This window comes from Pseudopodoces humilis, chromosome 1 (assembly GCF_049639895.1).
Source record: "Pseudopodoces humilis isolate 2021_Gansu_Grassland_sample_001 chromosome 1, ASM4963989v1, whole genome shotgun sequence".
Taxonomy (NCBI): domain Eukaryota; kingdom Metazoa; phylum Chordata; class Aves; order Passeriformes; family Paridae; genus Pseudopodoces; species Pseudopodoces humilis.
Window position 1 is genome coordinate 59438096 of NC_142200.1, and position 21201 is coordinate 59459296.

The window sequence follows — 21201 nt, forward strand, 5'->3', positions numbered from 1 at the left end:
AAGATGCCTTTTTCTAGCTTGAATCTAAGAAAAAGAAAACTTTTGGATACTTTTTAAATAAGACGACTTTAGCTTTTTCTTTTTGGTTCGAAATGTGCCCACAGAAGTAAGTTGGCACTCGAATTTTTCTGGGGAGGAGCAGGGGGTGAAGGACAAAGGAGGACTGTTTTTTCCTCCATTGGAACCAGCTGTGGTTTGCTTGCCTTTTGTGCATTTGGATGGGCACTCTGAAATCCAAACTGGAACTAGCAGTTAATATTACAAACAAGCAACATAATTTGACTAAACAAGCTTTCAGATGATCACAACTAGGCTTTGATGCTCAGGAGTGGGATTTTCATAACTGCGGAAGTAATTTGAGAATATGCTTGTGCCCAAAGCCAGTAGGGTTATGTTGGCTTCTTTTTTTCATTTTTACTTGAAGATGATTATGGTGATGATTCATACTTTTGTTAGTCTCAGCAGAAGAGTGGCTTGCATGTATAGTTGATTTAACAGCTGAGAACCTCTAAGCAAGTCATTCTCCATTTTGAGGAAGAATTTGTCTAGGGGAGATTCTCCCCCTTTTTATTTCTTATGTGTGCTTGTTAGTTCTGTGTCTTTGGTTTCTAGCCCTGGTATTGGCTGACTTTGCAGATAAGAACTTCCATGAGGTCCTAGTTAGTCTTGCTTGTTCTTGGATTTGTGGCTGTGGTTCCATGTGCTCAAGAGTTAAGGTAGTTTCAGAAGTTTGGTTGATGAGCAGTAGTTTACTCATACTATACAATCTGAAATATTAAATTAAATGTACCAGAAAGGTGATTTAAGCTGTTTCATCTAACTAGATGCCTGTTTTCATTATTTTAATTTCCTTAAATAGGGGATCAGATTTTTCTCTTCTGTTCTTAACAGCATATTTTGTTCCTAATATCAGAAATAAGGACCATTGAAATCTTCTCCTCAGTCACTTTGACTTACTTAAAACAGCTTCATGGATTTATAACATTTTCTATTGTCTTCTGCCAAATCACACTCTCCTACTTGTGCTATTTTTTTTTTTTTTTTTTTTTTGGACAATCACTTAATGGGCTATAAAGCTTTTAAAATAAAAACCAGTGGAGTGACAGAAAAATTAAAGCCATGAAAACTAACTTTCCTTCTGCTGCATGGATTGCCAGGAAATTTAGGGGTCATGTAGAGTGAGTGTATTTTCTAATAACAAGCCATGTGCTCACATACCATGCTTCTTTAAAGGTCTTGTGGTTGGGATCCCAGTGGGATTGATGGGAAATGTGCAGAGAATTTTTAAAAGGTTGTTTGAATAGCTGAGGAACTTCTTTTGAAAGCTGTAGAGTGAATATTTCTGCTTTGGATAAGAATGGTTCTGTGGATGCTTGAGATGATGATAATGAATGATGGACCTTCAAAGTTAAGTCCTACAAATGCACTTATCCTCTAGAGGATTTAATGAAAGCTTAATATTTAAAAAATGTGAATTCTTTTAAGATGGAACATTTGAGTGTACCTGTGGTGTCTTGGTAGCCATAGTTATGTTCTGATGGGAGGACCCGTTAGTAGACTTGAAAGCACCAACTTGTGACTGTATTCACCAGGAATAGGTTTGAATAGTAGAAGCCTGTCTCAATGATATCAGAAGTCTTTTCCAACCTGATTGATCCTGTGGCTCTCTAAATCTATGAAAAGAGAGGTGGTGTTTACAACATTCAGGTGCCAGACTGGAGCATTGGCCTGTGGTGACACATCTGCTGATGCTCTGTTTGCTTTCTCTTGCAGTTTGGAGCAGAGTTCAGAAGGTTCTCTCTGGATCGCTACAAGCCAGGAAAGTTTGAAGACTTCTATAAGCTAATTCTTCACATTCATCACATAGCCAACCTGGAAGTGATGATCGGATATGCTGATGTGCATGGAGACCTTCTCCCTATTAATAATGATGACAACTTCTTCAAGGCCGTTTCAAGTGCTCATCCACTGCTCAGGGTTTTTATCCAAAGACAAGGTAAGATGCAGTTTCATTTCACTGCCTCAAAGTGTGCTGTGGCAAGGGGAAGAGTGGATTTATGGTACCCATTTAAAGGCTGAAATTATGTAACAGGCATCTAGGGGCCATCTTGCTCTTCCTCACAGGCACTTCATTGCAGCTGGGTAGAATGGCATGACTTCATGGCAGTTAGAGGGACTGCATTGCTGCCTGTAAGATGTTTGAAGGATACCGTGCTGAGAATCATCATGAGCCCCTTTGTTGTGTGAGGTGAATGTACCCTGTGCTGCTGGTACTGCTGGTACCTGAGCATGCCGAGGGGAACTTAGTGCTACTACTTCATGTTTAGAAACCTTGCCTATCCATCTTGATAGTCTGTGTCATACCCAAGTTATTAATGCCTGTGTGTGAATGCACACAGATGTGTAGTTCTGAAAGGGAAAAAAAAATATCACAAATGGCATCTAATTTGACTATGCTAACCTGGCAAACGGGCAAATTATGATTTTTTTTTTTTCCCCCCTCTGACCTTACACTAAGGAATGCTGATTCTTCCCATTTTGAATCATCAAGCAAACCTTGGGTAGAATTGCCTGAATGTCAAGATGACATCAGGTTAAAGTGGCCTGTCTGCTGTTCTCTTCAAGGACTGTGTTTGGCAGTCACTTCAGAAGAGGATTGGCTTTTATAACAAGGTGTCTTCTCACAGAGCTCCTTAATTCCCAGGGAAACCTAACTCTATGTTAACACTTCCTCCACAGGTTTTTTTTCACCCATGTAGTGATTTATAGCACAGGCTTTTGGAATTAAAGTCTTGTCAGCAACAGATTCAGAAACAAGACTTGATTTGAGACTTGGAGCAGTCATGTAGCTTTTTTTGGCCTGGGCTCTTGCTGTGTACTGATAAGGATTTAGCAAGAGGCTTCAACCTGCTCATCGGTGTGAGCTGGTGTAGTGTGTGGTTTGATTTGGTGTCATCAAATACATCCAGGACTGTGTGGCTGCTGTCTGTTCAGAGCTTATTGTCTGCCACCTTTTAGATGTGATTTTTAGATGCTCAAGGAGCCAATTGAGAAGAGGGTTTGGAGCAGTTTGTTTAGTTGGTCTGTCTGTTAGGTGAGTGGAAATGTCTACGGGAGAAAACTTGCTCCCACTTCTTGTGCAAAAAGTGCAAACTTGGATCGCAAGTCCGATTAGGTCTTCTTGCAAACCTGTTGGGGCTTGTGAATGTTCATGGTGGTTCAAGTCTTTGTCATGCCTACTTGAGTTTTAAGTTTATTCATATCTCTGGATCAGTCCTACTCAGAACACAGTTGTCCATGCTCTGGACAGACTACTGAAGCCAGTGACTTAACCCTGCACTGGGATGGGTTTGCCACTGAGATGCTGATCACAAAAGTAGGCAAATCAGAGAACTGTGGTCTACGTATAGAAAAAAATCTCCCTCTTCTTCTAGGAGAAGTGTGCTGGCTATTAAGGTTTCTAACTTTTAACCTTAATGGGAAAGGGCAATATTTCCTTTTTAAAAAGCTTTTTTTTATTTTACCTGTTGCTCAGTGAGAAGAATCATGCTGACAAGTGAAGGAAGACAGGCCGGTTCTTCCTCATGTGTGGCAAAGCCTGAAATCTTTCCGAACCCACCTTCTCCTTCTATAAAGCTAAAGGGAACAGTAAATTCTGGCCCATCCCTTTGCTTAGTGCTAACTTTCATAAGGGATTCCTGAGGTTAACATTTGAGATTTGTACATGTGGATGGTCCCTAACAGTCATGCTCATTTCCTTTGCTTGGACAAAATCTTTTGGAAATGTTTCTCTTCAAGAATGAAGGTGCAATCTTCATCTCGTTTTCCTTTGCTCTGCTGGGGTGATAGAGCAGTGCTGGTCCTTCCGTTGGAGACCTGCACAAGAGAACAAGGTGACTAGCACCAAGCAATCATTGTACCATTCAGGGGAATGTGGTGTGCCTGTGACTCGATCTTCTCGAGTGTGGCCCGGCTAGCTCAGTGATGAGGTTTCTCTTCACTCGAGTTTCGAGCCAGCATATGTTTGTGGGGTTCACTGATTTTCTTCAAGAATCCAAGTCTATAGAGCGAGTAAAGAAATCAGGGGGGGACTCTCTCTCTGGTTTGCATTCCACAGTTTATTTCTGTGAAGGGGAATCCAAAGGATGAGAGACAAAGGATTTGGGGTCTGGGGGGTCTCTTTTAACAGGGTTTCTCGGAGGGAGGGAACATCAGAGAGAGAACCAATTATTTTTCTCAGTTAGTACATCTTGCAAACTTTCTACAAATCAAGGTTACACACGCCAAGATAAAAAATAACAGACACTAACTTCTTCAAATGCCCACAAAGGTGTGGGAGTATTCTATACAGAGGGGCAGAGGGGGAGAGAGGGGGGGCCTGGTTTCCTGGCAACACAGGGGGGAAAGAATGGGAAGGCAAGGTAAGCATGCCCTCTCAGCTTCCATAGCTCAGAGGCATTCTGGGCCAGGAAAAAGTTACAAACTTCCGTGTAGGAAAGAAGAGTTCTCTTCTCCCAACCCCGTGCTTTCCTGGGCTAAAGAAACTTCAAGCAGCTGGAAATGCCAGCGGGGTCCTCTCTTTACTCTACCCGGCCTCTTGCCGTGGGGCTGAGGAGAGAAACTTCAGTAACCATGGTAACTTGACGCCAGGTAAACAGGAGAAAGAGAAGCTGGGGGGGGAATCACAACTGAAAGATGGGAAAAGATACATTTCAGGCTATCAACTACAACATGCCTGCACCCTAAATTCTGAGTTCAGAGGCAGGAAGTCAGTGTGACAGGGATGCTAGTAAAATATGTGAGCAGTGCTGTCTTGGGACTTTGAAGGGGACTGCGGAGCATGGGCTCTCTAGGCTGTTGGATCAGGGATCACTGCTTTTCAGTGGGAGTAGTCCTGGGAGCTGGCTGCCAGAAGTTGTTGCAGAGTAGGGAGAGTTTCAGGGAACAGGGCACAAGTGTGCAGGCATGGAAGGACTGAATAGTTGAAGGTCAGGTCTCTTTTTCTAGCAAAGCAAACTGTTTATCAACTGCATGATTAGTCACCCTGTCTGTTTTCCCATTTTACCCTTTCTCTTGTCAGGTCAATTTCGCAGTCATGTTAAAACACTTAAAACATTCTCAGAGTGGCAAAATAGGCAACTTTGTCTTTGCACAATAATCAAGCAACAATTTCCTAGCTTGATATTTTTGTTTGCCTAGGTGTTTTTCATCTGAGCTTAGTCTTGCACTTTTTCAGTTCAAAAGCCTTTCTCTCACCTGTCCCCAGAGGCCAACATTGTGCTCATTGCTTGGACTCTTCTATGCCAGGTTTGTGTGTCCAGGTATGGGATGGCTATTTTATTCCCCTTTCTCCCTTTTTTTTTTTTTTTTGTTTTGTGTTTTTTTTTGTTTTTGTTTTTGTTTTTTTTTCAAATCTCTTGAGCCCCAAATTTTTCAAGATCACAGTAGTTCCACATGGGATGTTAGTGCTTATTAGCCAGCCATTCTAATAAGGACTAGAATTGGTGTTCCCAATGTGCTTGCAACAACTGCTCTTCATAGTTTTTGGGTCTTGATGAATCTGGGACATATGTTTACTTAAACATAACATTTGCAAGTTATGTTTAAGTAAATTCAGCTATAGCAAGTTTTTGTATCTCATTGTGATTTGTCTGCTTAAAGTATATGGTACTTTCTTCTCCAATACCAAATTACAGTGTGGACAAAAATCCTAATTAGAGAACCAGGCTATGAAAAGGAAAAGCAGTTTTCCTTTGACTTGCTTTCCCAAGCTGCAAGTATGGGTCATATCCTGTGTTGTAAACTGATGTGGCTCTTCTGGCTTTGTTAGTACAGTAGTGATTTACATCAACTGATGCTTTGAGCATGAGGATTTGTTCACTCAGCTGTAACTGATACCAGACATACACAGAACTCCCTATGGAATGTGCCTGCTGCTGTGGAAGGGGTAGATGTCTCAAAGACCTTAGAACAATGCAGGAACCTGAGGATGTGTTTGACTTGTTCCTGAATAACTTTTGCATTTTAGCCAAGACCTGCATCAAGGAAGAGCTTATCTGATGGTACTGATCATGTTTTTCAAGACTGTTTGGTCTGTGTCTGACTTAAACTATAGCACTTGAAACAATCTCTTGTATACTGCAAAAATATTTAAGTGTAAGCTATGTATTCAAGCAAAAATCAGAAAAACTGAAAGGAGTTAGTACTACGTACTGTGAAGGCATTACATTATTTCTTGTATGATTAAATGGAATGAAATTATTGTAAAATCTTGCTTTAATGCCTGTATCACTGAGGCACAGCAGGTGTTCAAACTGATCTGTATTGGAGCATCTTAAATAGAATGGAATAAATAGCAGAATTATAATGAGTTCTTCATTGTAAACCTGACTCAAAGGACACTTTGAACTTTGCAGGAGGGGTATAAGGATGTAGGTGGAGATCTAGCAAGTAAAAGAGATTTTAGAATTTCTCCTCTTTTGCTTCTTACCTACTGGGGTGTGTTCAACCTAGAAAGTTCAGAATCTCAAGGAAGTGTGGCAAAATGAACAAGCTGATCACCCTGTAAGTACTCTGTGCAGTGCTTTTATTCCAAGATTTCTTTTGTCCAGGTGGTACATCTAGGGCCAGGTATAGCAAGCGAAGTGGGCAGAGTGTGGTTAACTGAGCACACCACTGTAAATCCAGGCTAATGATTCTGATACTGGGAGAGCCCATGAAGGCTGATGATGGCCAGACCTTGGCTTCCTACCAGGCTGGGCATGTACTATAGTGTTTGCATGGGCACTAACAGAAAATCTGCTGTAGCTCAAGTTGCAAAGGAGGTGGGAGAGGTGGTGCACAGCTTGTCTGGTCTCATCCTGATGCCAGACTGAGGTCAGATGGACTCGCCTGAGAAGCCTTTCTGTTCTGTCCACAATGGAGGTATGTTCTGATTCTATAAAAATAACAATAAATTAATGAATGTGGGGCACTTTGTCAATCCTTTAGCAAATTGTAGATCAAATTCATAACCTTTCCATGAGTAAAGTTAATTTTAAAGCTTTCTAAAGGTTTAAATAGTTTCATTATAAGTGTTCTGCAAGCAAGAGACAGATGAAGCACTGAAGTGTCAGGTGACAAATTTATTTCACGTTAACTTTGTCAAGTATTAGACTTCTTGCAGGAACGTGAAAGGCAAAAAATACCTGAGCAAGCAGAAGAGCATTCTAGCAGCATGCTAAACCACACTCCACAGCAAAATGGAGCAGGTCCTTATAAATTAGTAAGTACCACAAATTAACTGCAGATGTTAATTGACATGGATGGAAGTTAGAGAAGGCTGATGACTTCTGATGTCTGTGTTGTGTTGTATTTTGCAGTCTGGAGAACAGATAGTGTGTAAAAAGCTATCAAGTACCACCTTCAGAAACTTGGTATTAGTGTCTTTTCTTTTGTAGTTATATTTTTTAATAGTCCATTACTGTTACAGTAAACCAGTACTGAACACCAGTCATTACTTTCCTCCTTGAGTGGTTAGAACTGCTGTCTACCATCAGTTCTTACTTAAAGCTTGATCCAAAATCAACAGGGAAAAAATGTGTGTTTACCTGGTTGGGTTTTGGACTTGGCTTGTTTTAATGTAAAGGTTGGAAGATGTTGTTTTTCTTCAACTGCATACAGTGACTAACGTAGTTAAACTGCTGTGCCATGCAACATATTTGTGCATGTTCAGAAGCCGCTCATAACCCTGCAATTTGTTATTTACCTGGCAAAGTTTTGTGCAGCTCTAAGTACCAACATCTGTGCTTAGCTTTCTTGTATTATAAAATCAGAGCGATCACACTCAGTTTTAAAATAAAAACGTGCTAATGGGAATCATGCCCAGGTCTGCCTGAAAAACCAGTGGTGGGTTGTTTTATTGTCTTTCATACTCTGAGCAGATAATCCCCAGGAATGGTTGTTGGCTGTCTAACCACATGTGTTAAACACAAAAACTGGCTTTGAGGCAGCAGCTATTTCCAGCTACCTAAAACTTAACTCTCTGTTCAGCCTTCTAGAGTGGGTGCAGTTACAAAAGTTTGAGTTAAATCTTTCACATTTCTTTTTGGTTCTTCATTAACCCTCCTGTTTGTTTAGCAGCACAGGCATTGACTTTGTTTTCTCAAAATGTTGTATTTCTAAACAAGAGCAATTTGATTTTACTGTTCTTGTCAAAGGTATTTGATGTATTAAATAATACAGCAGGTTGCAGCACATATTAAGAGAAAATACTGAACTCCTTTTGCTTGAGCTGAGCAGATTTTCACAATGATCTTCTAGGAGTCTGGTGGAAAAAAAATAAATTTTATTAAAGTGCAGAGGTGATTTGAGATCTCAGTTTATCTGCTCCACAGGAGGGTGGGAGGGTGTAGAAGAAACTCTGCTGACACTTGGTGTAGCTCATGGGTGTACTGGAGGATGTGGCTCTGCTGTTGGCCAGAGTGTCCCAAGGCTGCTTCCCTGTCTCCTCTGCCCTGGCACCAGTGTGAGCCAGTGGCTGAGCTCCCCGAACCAGCTCTTTGGCAGAAAACAACTTGCTTGAGTGAGGAGCTAGTGTGGGACAGGCAGATTTAAAGCAGCTTAACACTGCCATGGAGCCTGTGCTTCCTGGGAGGAAGAACTTGTCTGCTTCTAGCCTTTGGAAGTGTGTGATTCCACTGGATTTGGAAAGGAAGCAAAGCATCTTGTCTTAGCTTTGACAAGATTAGAGGATGGTGGTAAATTTCATGCTAGTATATAGGAATTGCTGCTAGGCTTATATTAAATCCTTTCATGACTCTTCAGAAACATTTCTGGTTTTGAGCTGGAGGGGTCTTTGAAAGCTTGTCAAGCCAAGTAATCTTTGTCCCACTCAAGTCCTTTGATATTTGAAGATAAGGAAAATGCAGCTGTTTGTTCCAGTGAAGTCTGGCAACAAATTACTGTAACTTCTCTGTTCCACCTTTCATGTGCAAATGATGAGACTGGGTAATCATTATCTTTCTACTGGTTTATTAAGCAACTTTAAAAACATAAAGTTTTTAATTTGGCTTGTCAGACATAAACAAAAAACAGGCTTGGATTTTGTTGCTTGCATGGTTAGTGATACCTGGTGGCTGAGCAGAGCCAGTGTGAGGCTTCTTCTTTCCTTCTCTTCGAAAACTCCCATTTCTGAAGTATGAGGATATTTGATTTTCATCACCAGTTACTTTTAATTGCAACAGGAAGAGCTGCTAAGGAAGAACTTCAGTAAAAGAGGGATGGAAATAGCATAGCCTACATCTAGGCTTTGTGGGGTCAGTCAGTCGATAGCTGATATGGGAACTGTTGCAGAAATATGTGCTGCATAAATATTTGTAGTTGCAGTGTACAGTAATCACAGAACAGAAGTCTGGCAAAAACAGTAAACAGTTGTTGCACTTCCATGTTAAAGCTACATGGGATTTGTTTCCAGTTTCAAAGTTTAATAACTTAGTAATAAATACACATAACCAGCTATATTAAGATTAAAAATAGACTTTCACAGTCTTAAAAATTGCATCAAGCTCTTTCCAACACCACACACTGTGCTGAATTTAGGCTAAAGAAACTTGTTTACAGTGGGAACTCGTGCAGCCTTTAATAGGAGCCTCTCCTCAACTCCATGCCTAGCTTCAGTTCCTAACCCACGTAAGAATGAGCAAATAAACACTCTTCTGTCCCTCCAAACTTCTGTTTGTTGTCTTATAGTTCTGGATTGCTTCCCTAAAAGTACTTTAAAAAACCAAAATACAAGAACCTCCCAATTATATATACTCACAGGTAGTCTCAAGTAATGTTATTTCTTGTTTCCTTCCTTGTTTGATGCCTTTTTCTTTAAGACAGTGGAGATACCCTGACAAGTGGCTTGGTGAGGAAGGCTTGTCAAATGATCCACCTCTGTTATGGTCCCTGTATGAGGGGAATTTTCCACTATTTACCTTTTCTTACCTTAGTAGTCAAAACAAGAGATTCTGTTTCCTGCTCATGGCTCAGGTTTTTTCCTGTTGGGCCGAGCTGTCATTTCCCTTCTGTGAGTGATGGAAACAAGTATGATGTGCATATAATGAGAATGGACAGTCTCTTTATTTTACGCTGGATTTTACCTGACAAGACCTCATAAGCTCGAAGTAGCTTTCACATAGCACATGAAGGGAGATGGCACAGTGCAAATACAAACATTAAATCAAGATTCAGGCCTTCAGGAATAGGTTTTCTGCTGAAGTTTTAAAGCATTCTTAAACCCTTAAGTACATTAAAGGTCTTAGGACAACTTAATTGGTAGGCTCTTGCACTGAAAACAAGCATGCAGTGAAGGATATTTCTGCTAGTTCTTTGTAGTAGGCATTGAAAAATTAACTGCAAATATAGTTCAACAAATATAACTCCACTCAAACTATATTTTTAAATGAATGAAGCTTTCTCTCTTGTCTTCAGTCTGCCCGTGTTGTTGGGATTGCGTGTTTCATAAATGGGTCAGTATTACTACTGCATAAGGACTCTGGGTATTTTTCAGCTCCAAGAGAAAAAGCAATTTGGGGGAGGTGGAAAGAACCCTTTCTTGAACCTGCCCCTGATGATGATCTCCTTGGATCTTATTTTTTCCTCTGAGCTATGTTTAGAGTAGTAAAGAATCCAGTGGGAATATTAAGGAAACTATTAACCTAGAAAACTTCACTGTTGTTCTTGCTCTTCAGGCCCCTGCCATATGCTGATACTAAGTAACCTCTAAAAACTCCACATGAATAACTTCCGCACCACTTATCTCCCCTGCCACCCCTAATTTTCCTGTAGTTTTTCTCTTCTGCTTTTTCACCCGTGTTATGCTTTTTCTTCCTCTCACCTGTCAGCTTTCTACTCCTTGCCTCAGCTTTTTAATTGCTCTGCAGTGCTATTGCTCCCTGGGAGGAGAATGTGTTAGGTGAAAGCACACAAGGGCTGGTGTTGCTTTACTCCCAGCACTAGAAAAAGACTTGGACGGCAGTGACAGAGCAGGTGTGGAAGTGACACTTGGTGAGGAGAGTTGGCCTTTTGCTATGAGTCTTGGACCCATTAGTTTTCTTCTCTGATTGTCCCTTTGCATTATAAATCATAGATTACTTGAGAATTAAAAAAAAATTAAGTTGTAAATTTTGAAGACAAATGGTTATTTAACTGGAATTCAGATATGCATAAGACATTCTGTACTGTCTGGTGTCTTTTGAAATCAGCTGGAATTCAGTGGAGCTGGGGAAAAGCTCTGTCTGCAAGGGCACTGCAAGGCTACCCAGCTGCTGATACTGGCGAGCTCTGAGCCAACCTTTCTGCCTCTTCAGCTGCTATAGGTGAACCAAACTGCTTCTTTTAAAAGCTGAGTTACCAGCTGGGATTTGAAAAAGGCTAAAGCTATTTCCCTCATCCCTGGATGCCATGAAGGTGTCCTAAGAGGAGGTCTGTTAGTTATGGCCTCAGGATGGACACTGGTGGCAGCTCATTTGTTCACTTTATTAACCTGGTTTATTTATGACTTTGTTTTCATTCTGCCTAGCAATTTAGTAGTTTTAGTAGTATGATGCAGTGATTTTGTATACAAAATAATGTAATCTCTATGTTTTTGCTTTTGTGTGCTTACTAAGGTCTAGTTTGAAATGCAGTGATGGATTGAGTGAGTGGATGTGAGTAAAGGGGAGAAAAACCTGTTGCATTAACAAAACACATTGTATTAATCAGAAAACCATGAGGTTTCTTGCCATTTGGAAGAAATTTTTTCTGACTCTGAATGAATAAATGAATGCTTTATAATAGAGCCCATAAATAACTCCTAGGGTAGTGCCTTTGTGGCTAATAAAAATTAAAAATGGAGTTTCCAAGCTTGTATTCATTGAAGCAGCGTGATTCTAACATGCCTTATCCTTTGGCAGTGAGGAAATTATAAGACATTTGGAGTACAGTATGCAACAAGAAATGTTAAAAATTTCGCTTCAGAATGATTCCTAGCTGAGACAAAGAATATCAATAGCAGGAGGAGTGTTTGTCTGCATTATTTTTCAGTCACTTAAAAGAGCACTGAACACTGGTGCAATGTACTCATTGCATTTTAAAATCCCTGCATGTTAGAGAGGGAGTCAACATTTGTGCATCAAATCTTGGTACGGGATTTATCTGTACTGCTACGAAATGTGAGATCCTTGTTTCCTGTGTTAAACTGAACTTGGGTCTTACAGTGCTATGGTTCAAAAGTTGCTTCTTCATCCATGAGGTTCCTTAATGAGGGAATTACTTTTCTGTATGGGTAACCACATGATGTCTCCATTTATCAGCTTGTACCCAAAAGCATCCCAAATGTTTGCCCTGCACAGACAATCATTGAGGGCAAACAGTGCTGACAATGATCTGCTAGTGAGCTTAACATGTGCATGGGTGACTGAAAATGCTAATACTGGTCATGATATTTGCTAGATCTGGCTAACACTTCTTGTGTAAATGGACTAAGCTCAGAGGCACATCAGATTACTTTTTTTTTTTAGTTGATTTCAGTAGTTGTGTGGCTGGTGCCTTTCTGACCTCATCAAGGTATCCGTGCTTGTAATGGGCTGTGACTCTGAAAAACAGGAAACTTATTTAACTTAGTCTTCTGTTCAGGTCTCTTGCCTTTTGCTTGTGGATGCAAATGTGCTGTTGATAGTATTGTGGAATTTTCCCTTCCCTGTGTTTTTTGGCTGCCTTCAAAGGCAATGTGACAGCATTACCTGGCAGTTTTGTCACCCATGTGTAGAGTTAACATTTCTTGCCCTGAAAGAGAGGAATTGAATAGCTATCTACAGGCTGTCCTGAGGGTTCCAGCCTGTTCCCCAGAAGAACAGTAGTTCCCTGTGCTGTATTTTGCTTAAAGTGGGATTTAATTTCTCTGTCCATGATGTACTTGGCTACCATACCATAGCACACCTCCTCCTGCCACATGTAGCTTCCAGTCACCTGGCAGGGGACATGCTGAGTAACAAAGGGGTGTGGTACGTGTGTGTGTAATAGAGGGTCTGTGTTAGAGGTTGTTCTTTGCTATACACTGTTGTACAGGCACTGCTGGGCACTCTGGGGTGCAGGGAGGTTTTTAACCTCATCTCACAGGCATGCCATGGCATTAGAAGGGCTGGAGAGGAGAGGGGGAGCTCTGGGAGAAGCTGTAGACTGGATATATGTTGAGATTTAACATGTTCTGCTGTGGGCAGAGTGGCTTGGCAGTACCTCAGAACCCATCTCCTGTCTCTGAAACATTCCCAGAAGCAGCTGGCCACAGGAGCCAGCTCATGGGGTGCAGATCACAGGAAACAGCTTGCTGCAACAAACTCATCTTCCTTTGCTCAGATGACCCCTCAGCAAGGGTACGTGTCATCTGCATCAACTCTGGCAAGTGCACAGTGGTGGTGAGTAAGAGAAAGGATATTGCTGGAGGTGTGTGCCAAGCCCTGTCTTACAGTGGAATTCACCAGTGTTGATCACCAGACCATGTGCAGAGCATCCCTGCAGCTAGTTTGTCCTGCCTGGAATAATAATTTCCCTGGGTGGATTTTTTTAGCACTGTACCTCATTCGATCCCAGTTCAGCTGGTAAGTGGTGGCAATGTCCCACACCCTTCCTCTCACCAGTTGCATCCTGAGATCCCTGAGCTGTATTGCATCATGAGGAAATACTGGAGCTGCAGAGTGTGGTCCAGGTGCCTTTCTACCATGATGGGTGTCATACAGTGTGTGGGTAGCACTCTCCTGAGTCTTGTTGGTCTGGTTTATGGGTGTGTGCTTATCTCAGAAAATCGGATTTCCTAGCACCATCTGTCTTCAGAAATGTTATTGCCTCTGTTTCAGACCAGTTCCATGTAGATGTCCCAAGCGTGCTGAAAGAGGTCAAGTGTGACAAAGATGCTCATGTATATGCATCAGCAGCAGCCATGAGAGAACCTGCTAGTATAACCTAGGTTAGCTAGGCTGCTTGCCAGCATCTGAATGTACCTTTCCACGGTGGCTCTCACAACTGGTGTGAACTGAACAATTCCAACAAACCAGCTCTCCCTGCCTTAGAGACCCTCTGGCACTACCAGGCACACCAGCGTCAATAACATAAATTGCTGGATAGCTGCTTGTATGTGGAAGTAACAAGCAGAAGTTGCATCCTGCTCAGGAGGGATCACTGTGGAGGGAATGCTGCTGGAGGTATTTCAGGGGTTGTGCTGAGATCCAAAGATCTGAAAAGGTGGCTTGCTACTGTCCTGTGTCTGTAAGGTGCACAGAGGCTCTGGCATGGCCTTGCATCCCTCCTGCGTGGTAGGGCTGTGCCAGCTCTGTGCCATGCAGTTATGGGGCCTCTGTCCCTGCTCACTGCAGGGGGGTTGGACTAGACTAGGAACTTTAAAGCTACCTTCCAACCCAAACTCTTTTGTGATTACTCACATTTGGTTCCTGCTGTCTTGCTGAGACATTGTTCCCTGACTTGTAGTGTTTGTACTGTTTCAAGGCAAACACAAGATTTGCTTATGTTATTAGCTTTCATGCAGCCTAAAATAAATCAAGAATGCTTGTTATTGCATGCAGTGAACCCTGTCCTGTTGAACACAGTGTTTGGCTACAGCACACGTGGGTGAGCTCTGTGAGCTGTTCCAGAGGTTGGTGCACTTTGGTGCAGAGCATCAGGACAGAGTTCAGGATCAAAGGGGAAATCTTGCCCCTAATCAGGTGCAGTCTGGGTCTCTTTGGGCTCACATGGCACCTAACTGTGCATTTGGCTGCTTCATTAGCTTGCAGGTGGTCTGATGGTTCCGAGATTGCTGTCTTCATATCTCTGAGCTTTTCTCCAGAATCTGTCTCCCACAAACATAAAGTCCTTAAAATTCAAAGTGCAGGGGAAGAGAATGCACAGGAAATATCTGTGGGAAAGATGAGGGGAAAAAACTGGAGGGGGAAAAAAAAGGCAAAACACCTCACTGGTTTTAAAAAGAAAGACTTCAGTTCCAAATTCACATATTTTAACTGCAAAACCTTGTTTCCTAGATCTTTTGCCTAAAGACTTTTTTTTTTTTAATGTAGTTAAAACATGAATAATTTTAAAACAGATAATCTGCTTAACTCTATAGCACTTAGCATTCTCAACCAATTGGCTTGAAAATACAAGTGCAGAAACAATAGCTGTTCTGAACAGCAGTTTGAGAGGCTTGGGTAGCTTGATATCCCACAACCTGGCTAGAATGGTTTTGGAGAAACCCTATCAGGGAGGATATCACAAGGAGGCTGGATGTTGAATTTGGATAGTGAAGTACTGCATACAGTTCAAACATTTTTCAATGTCAATGGCACTGAAAATACTGGCATTTGGAAGGAACAGAGTGGTTGTGATATTGGTCAACACTTGTTGTTTTTATCTAAATCTCAACTCAATCTTTGACAGCTTGAATGTCAGTAAAATAAAGTTCTTTTGTAAGGGGTGGAAGAGTAGAGCTACTGAAACACAGCCCCTGAAGTTGCTTGCAGTGTAGAGCTTCTGTAGAGGGCTTTGCTTTTTGCTCTTCAGAGTGGTGTTTCTTTTGGAAACAGAGGGTGGGTGACTGATGATTGCCAAGCTGCCAGTTCACACAAGTGGTGCATCTGCCAGGGTGGTGGCACAGTCACTGCCATCAGCCACTCCTGAATAATGTAATCGTTTCCATGATAAAGCACATGAGCTTTTGCAATTTGCAGAATCCTGTTTTCCCAACAGCCAGAGGAGGGTACGCTTCTTTTTTTCCTCTTGTGATGTGCAAGTTGTATACATCTTTATCATCCCAGTAGGAGCTGAGTGAAGAGCTTTTGCACTGGTCTGATAAGGTTTTATTGAGGACAACAATCATCAGGTGTTTTTAAGACTCTTAGATCCCATGCCACTTAGTTGTTTTTAATGATAAGGGGGAAAAAAAAATAAGGAGTTTAGGTCTGTAGTCTAGTGCATCCTCAACTGGGAGTCCACATCAGCTGGGAAATAATTGCCAGCTAATAGTTTAAAAATGGTTATTACGAGTAATCTGCTTACAACACACATACATTTCTGAGTGGTTTACTTTGATTAAAAAACCTGTCAAATGCACAATTCCACAATTTTTACAAAAGTTGTTTCCTGTCCGTCATTTTCTCTATGTCTCTCCAAACACCAGCATGATACCACTGCTGCACTCTGCTGCTCTTTATTTGTGCTCTGGTTCCCAGCCCTCCCAAGGGGGCAATGACTAGTAAAAATCTGAATAGGCAGCAGCCCAGGACCTTTGGAGGATGGTGAGGTTCAAAGCTGATGGGCCAGCTTCAATTAAAGCCCCATAAAGACACCAAGGAGAAGAATTGTTCTTCCAGATTGGGTTAGAAGATTCTGACTCCTCATGTATGAAGATGTGTCTGACAGCTCGGAGGATCTGATGTGACCAATGCAAGACAAAAACTCTTATGTCTGTGGGAACTCTCTTGCCCAGCAGATGTGTAAATTGGGAGCTGTTAAACAGCTTTTTCTCTTCAGACGTGGCATGTTTGTTTTCAGGGCAAAAGATGGAGTTTAAAGGGAAGTCTACAACCACAGTCCTCTTCCTCATGGTCATCTGTGTGTGCATTCCTCTGGAAATGCTAAATATGGTATGTTATGCCTGTAGTTTAAGTACAGATTTAAAAGAAGGAAGGGAGTTTTATTTCAACTGTTTTGAAACTCTGTGGTAGAATCTTTTTCATATGGAAATATATTTACAAGAAGTCTTGGGCATGTATTACTCCCTGTGCTCTTTGTGTGGCAAAAATTGGAGGAAAAACATCGCTTCATGCATCCATTCAGTAACTTTTTCTGCCAGGCCCTCTTTGAAATGAAGAATTTTCATTTTTTAAAAAAAACCAAACAAACCTAGCAGTGGTTGGTTTTTTATTTTGTACTTTGACTGCCTTCTGCAACTGGTGGGAGGTGTTACATGTCCAGTTTTATTATCTCTGCAGAAGCTGGGTAAACAACTCCTGTGCTGGCGTGACACATTTAAAGCAGTCAAAAGCTGCTTCAGAGCACATCACCTCTGTAGGTAGAGGGAGGAGCTGTGCTGCAGGCGTGTTGTCTCCTGTGCCTTTATTATCTCTGAGAGGCAAGCGAGATACTGGCTCCTTAAATAACAGCTCTGGTCTTAAGCAAGTGATTCATAATGAAGTTATTTGATTCATCAGCTACTGGGAATAGCCCAGGTCCATTTTGCTTGTGGGGAAACAGGGCTCCACGGTAGAGTCTTTGTGAAGGCTTAGCACAGTTCTCTGCCTGCAACTGCATTTGGTCTGTATTTTCTCTTGTGGCTAGAATGCAATGTGGTGGTAAATTGGTTAAGCTTGGGGCATGAGGTCCTAGGCTGCTTGTGCAGCTCCATGGTTCTTTTGCAGAAAAAGGGGAAAGAGACCTTAATTTGGAGCGCTGCCACTGTGTCTGCTGAATCATGATCATGAAAACTGCTGAAGGGGGTCTGTGCTAAATAACCAGTGTTGTATGCCAATAGTTATTTCTGGTGGTTTCAATTACAATCCTCCTTTCTCCAAGAACCACACTGATGTTTGTGTAAATGGATGTTAAACAGCAACAGCAAAGCCATTGAGTACCAGAGCCAAATCTGGAAAGGAGTGGACACGTTTGCAGCAATGTGCCTGCTCTTCTCAGCTGTTCCACCCTGTGACCCTCAGCCTCTTCCTTGTGTAAACATAGATGGAAACAGTCAGGGACATCTGTATTTAGGAGCAATATCAGGAGCTTAGCTGGGAAGAGAGAGCACAGAGGATGGAGCAGTTGTTAGGCTATTCAGGCTTTGTCTCGGTGGGAAAGTATGAATGCATTTAATACTGTATTTGCTCTCTTGGCTGGCTGGGACCCAGCACTGACCACTGTGCCTGCTAGTTCTGCAGGGATTGCTTTGGCTTTTAGTACACGGATGAAGGAAGAATACTTCAGGACCTTATTAGCAGGTTGAGAAGAGCAACCTTCTTTCTTTCCTTTCACTTTTCTTGTTTTGTTTTTCTTTCTTTTCCTGGTCTTTCAGCAAGACTCACTGTTTAGACATCTTGTGAATAAATGGAGGAAACTTTTTGACTTCTGTTTTGAGGGGAAGCCAGGAGTGACTAACATTCCTTAATCTGATTTTATTGCACATTCTTGTCTTGGATATGTTTTCTCTTTTTTCCCTAACCAGAAGAAGAAAACAATCCCTGATGCAAGTGGCTTCTAAGCTCTGTCTTCCTGTAGCTCCACATGTAGCTCTGTGTATCCGTTTGGGAACTGACTTCACATATTGTTTTTCTTTTCATGAAAAAGATCTTTCTGCAAACTGTGGCTTGAATAAAAACAGGAGGGAGTTCAGATACTGGGAGTCCCTAGTGTCAGCTGAGGCAGGCAGCAGATAATCCTTGCACTGTTCTGTACATTCATTAGCATTCTAGAAATACCTGACGTGTCTGTTTCCTGATTAGGAGATCTCTTGTCAACTGCTTATTTTCTCACAGGAAACAAAGTATTCAGAATTTGTCTGGAAAAATTTAGGAATGCCTTTCCATGAACATAACTGGATAACTGGCTTTTTTTCATTTGCACATGCTGCTGGCCCAAATTTGTCAGGGACCTCTGCATGCTGGTAAAGTTTTTGACACACAAACAAAGCACACTGGCTTGCTCCATGCACCCCCCAATTTCTGCTTCTTCCTTTAATTAACAAATGTGGGAGATGGGCTTGACAGGACTTGAGAGAATTGAAAATTATTTGAAGGGGAGAGTTATCCTAAAGAAATGTGATCAAAGCTGGCTATTATCACTGAAATGATTGCTATTGATGCTTGCTTACAGCTTGTTAAGTCTTATGTACGTGTACAGTTTCATTTTGTAGGCAGATGGCTTTTAAGTCAAATAATGAGTTCTCGGTGTGCTCTCCTAAAGTGAAACACTGCTTCCTTCCTTTCTGTTTGCCCCCCCCCAACAGCAAGTTTAAAGTCATCAGCTAACCAGGAGTGCCCCATTCTACCAAAGCAAAATGTGTCCTGTTTGTTTAATAAATAATCAGCTGACTTTGATTTTTTTTGGCTTAATTTAGTCCAAGTGCTTGGGGGTGGCTAGATGGGAATGTGGTGTAGGGGGTGGAGACTTCCAAGGAAAAATTCAAGGAGTAGAAAATTGAAGTAGCAGAGTATATTCTCCGTGCAGGCTGAGGAGGGAGGCAGCACTGTAGCACATGCTGTTGCTTATAGTTTCAAAGAACGAAATTGGTGACTTCTGAGAAAGTATGTTACAATTAACCTGCTCTTAGTTAGGTAAACTTCAGCTGCTTTATTTAGTTCTGACAGGGCAGAGTGTTTTTATTTGCGAAGCCCTTGCATTCTAGAGTCAACTTCTGAGACACTTCCGAAAGCTGTCTATTTTGCATCGTTACCAAGGTAAAAAGAATTTGACCTGAAAACACAAGCAGTATGAGAATCTAAGGGCATAGTGGTACAGGCAGCTGCATTTTGGCTGCTCTGCTTTCTTGGCTGAACATGACCTGGTTTTGCTCCAGAAGCCACATAGCTGGGTTAGTGTGGTGCCAAGCTCATACTCCTGTGCCTGGTGTCTGGAGTGGGCTGGGAGAGCAGCCATCCTCTGTGGACAGGAGGGCAATGCCCTTGGCCTTGGTCCTTTGTGGGTGAATTAACAGAAATAGGTATATTTGTTTTACTTGCACTTTGCTGTGCCCACTTTTTGGGTGAGGAAGTGGAGGAGGGCATTTACAATGTGTGGCTCACACCAGTTATTCACTATACTATAAAGAGATATTTTCTCTATTGCACCTCAATTTTTGTAGCATATGTAGTATGAACAGTTCTTTACCAGCATTAAAATAAGCACCTGTGGAGCCAAAAGGGTCGCTGGGTGACAGCGAACAAACGCAAGCCCTCAGGGGGCAGATTTTTCCTGAAAAGTTTGTATGGTCTCTGTCACCACGCATTCCAGGAAAGAGGAAGATTGGTGGTTTCCAGAGGCTAACCTCAGTCCTTTGATGGTGACTCACAGCAATGGGGATTAGAAGGAAAGGTGGCCTCAGAGAGGAGGGGGACTGAAGGAGGCTGCTGTTTGAGGGCAGAGAAGCAGACCCTCTTGAAAGCATAGGTCTGGCTTTGCTACTCACAGTTTCCTAGCTTGATTTGAATCCCCCTTTGCATGCACCAAGTTACCCTGGTTGTTGCTTTCTGAACCAGCTGGGGAGAGTGATGTAGACACGTGTTGTCAGCCTTGAGAGCATCAGTGACTGTGGTGATGGAGGGAGGAAATGAAATGCCAGTGTGTTGATGTAAAACTTCTTTGGAAGAGGAGGAAAACTTACTTGATGCAGTTTTTCCACTCATACTCAATTTTCTGCCATGCAGCAGTTCTGGGCCTGGCACTGTCTTTCAGATTGCTGTTGCACAGAAGCTCATAAGACTTTGAATTATAGTATGCATACTAAGAATTTATTGGGTTTTTTTCCCTTTGAAATAAACAAAACCACTCCCACTTGGTATCTCCTAGCTGGAGAAAAGCACACTGCTCCCCTTGTGCTTTCCTCTTCCCTATCTCAAGCACTCCTTTGTGCTGTGAGAAGTTGCTGCAGATCTGCTGTGTAGATCATGCAGCTTTGTTCCTTTAGCTGCCTGAAGTGTAACCCCTGTCTGTCTTCATGTGGGCAATGCTGGATCTCTGGAAACCTGGGGAAGACATGCATGTCAGAAGGGGGAAAAGTGTATGGTCCTGTGTTGAGCAATAAACCTGAGACAGCAACTTGGAAGTCTTGGGAGTGTTTTGAGTTTTGCTTGAAGCTCTTCAAGGCATGTAAGGATGTGTGTGTTTGTGTGTAATTTACTTTGTCTACAAAAGCTTCCCACAAGTGACAGTCTCTCTTTAAAAGCGAGATTATTACATAGGACCAAGTTATGCTTTCAGACTCTGCAGCCTAGGAAAGCATCCATCTTTTCTTGGCCCATGGCCATGCACGGCATTGCCCATAAGCCTGGTGCAACTGGTGGTAATGCCCACTTTCTGGAGAAGGTTCCTCAGCTGAGGAGCTTTCAAGTTCACAGAGTGGCTGCGGATATCCCCCCTGCTCCAGCAGCAGCCCAGTGCCTGGCCCATGCAATGAACTTGTCAGTACAGTGTCTTCTTCCTCCCTCACTGCTTCCAGCCTTGAGC

The 21201-nt window shown here is 42.1% G+C and overlaps 1 protein-coding gene across 1 annotated transcript in view; it reads left to right on the forward strand.

Annotated features, from left to right (window-relative positions):
* The window catches only part of PARD6G (par-6 family cell polarity regulator gamma), a 66189-nt gene that overhangs the window by 11244 nt on the left and 33744 nt on the right, over window positions 1-21201 (forward strand). The window contains exon 2 of the mRNA XM_005517328.3: window positions 1774-1996. Coding sequence (XP_005517385.1) covers window positions 1774-1996 — 223 coding nt within the window. The remainder of the gene's footprint in view (window positions 1-1773; window positions 1997-21201) is intronic.